Source organism: Phytophthora parasitica (genome assembly GCF_000247585.1).
Source record: "Phytophthora parasitica INRA-310 unplaced genomic scaffold supercont2.58, whole genome shotgun sequence".
NCBI lineage: Eukaryota > Oomycota > Peronosporomycetes > Peronosporales > Peronosporaceae > Phytophthora > Phytophthora nicotianae.
In genome coordinates this window covers 217,247-217,772 of record NW_008649044.1, presented here as the reverse complement: position 1 = coordinate 217,772, position 526 = coordinate 217,247, and the positions used below count along the sequence as shown (strand labels likewise).

The window sequence follows — 526 nt, the reverse complement described above, 5'->3', positions numbered from 1 at the left end:
TTTAGGCCAGCGTTGTCCGCTTGTGGCCTCCACAAAACCACAGCATGGACAATACGTAGGCCATGCACACGAAAATCCCAGCTGATGCTCGGGAACCGGAATGACGAGCGAGATTTTGGGGCACGATGAGCAGACGCTCATCCAGGAGCATCATCATCGTGTAAATGCGCTTGGAGCGCTCGCCTGTCTTGTCATTCTACAACTTGCCTTTTAGTGCACACACAGATTTACTAGCCACAACACACATGAAAGTTTTCTTTGCCACCGTTCTTATTGCTGCCGCGGTGGCTACTGCGTCGGCCGACTCGATGGGAAACATGCAGACAGACTTGACGCAGCCGCCGACTGCCACTTACGCCGCTGGTACCGACACTCTCGGCTCTTCAGCAGGAACTACCGGTGGCAGCGAAACTACCACTTCGTCGGGCACTGGCGACAGCCCCATCCAATCCTCGGGCAACGGGTGGGGTGGTCTCCCTACCACTGGTGGTTCGACCGAGACTGGTGGATCGACGGAGACTGGTAC

At 56.3% G+C, this 526-nt stretch overlaps 1 protein-coding gene across 1 annotated transcript; it reads left to right on the top strand.

Annotated features, from left to right (window-relative positions):
- Window positions 1-220: 220 nt before the first annotated feature.
- On the top strand, window positions 221-506 carry PPTG_23942 (hypothetical protein; the record flags this gene model as incomplete). Its single annotated transcript, XM_008914124.1, has 1 exon — window positions 221-506. A coding segment is annotated over exon 1 (261 nt), but the record flags the coding sequence as incomplete, so codon positions are not given.
- Between the last annotated feature and the right edge of the window lie 20 nt (window positions 507-526).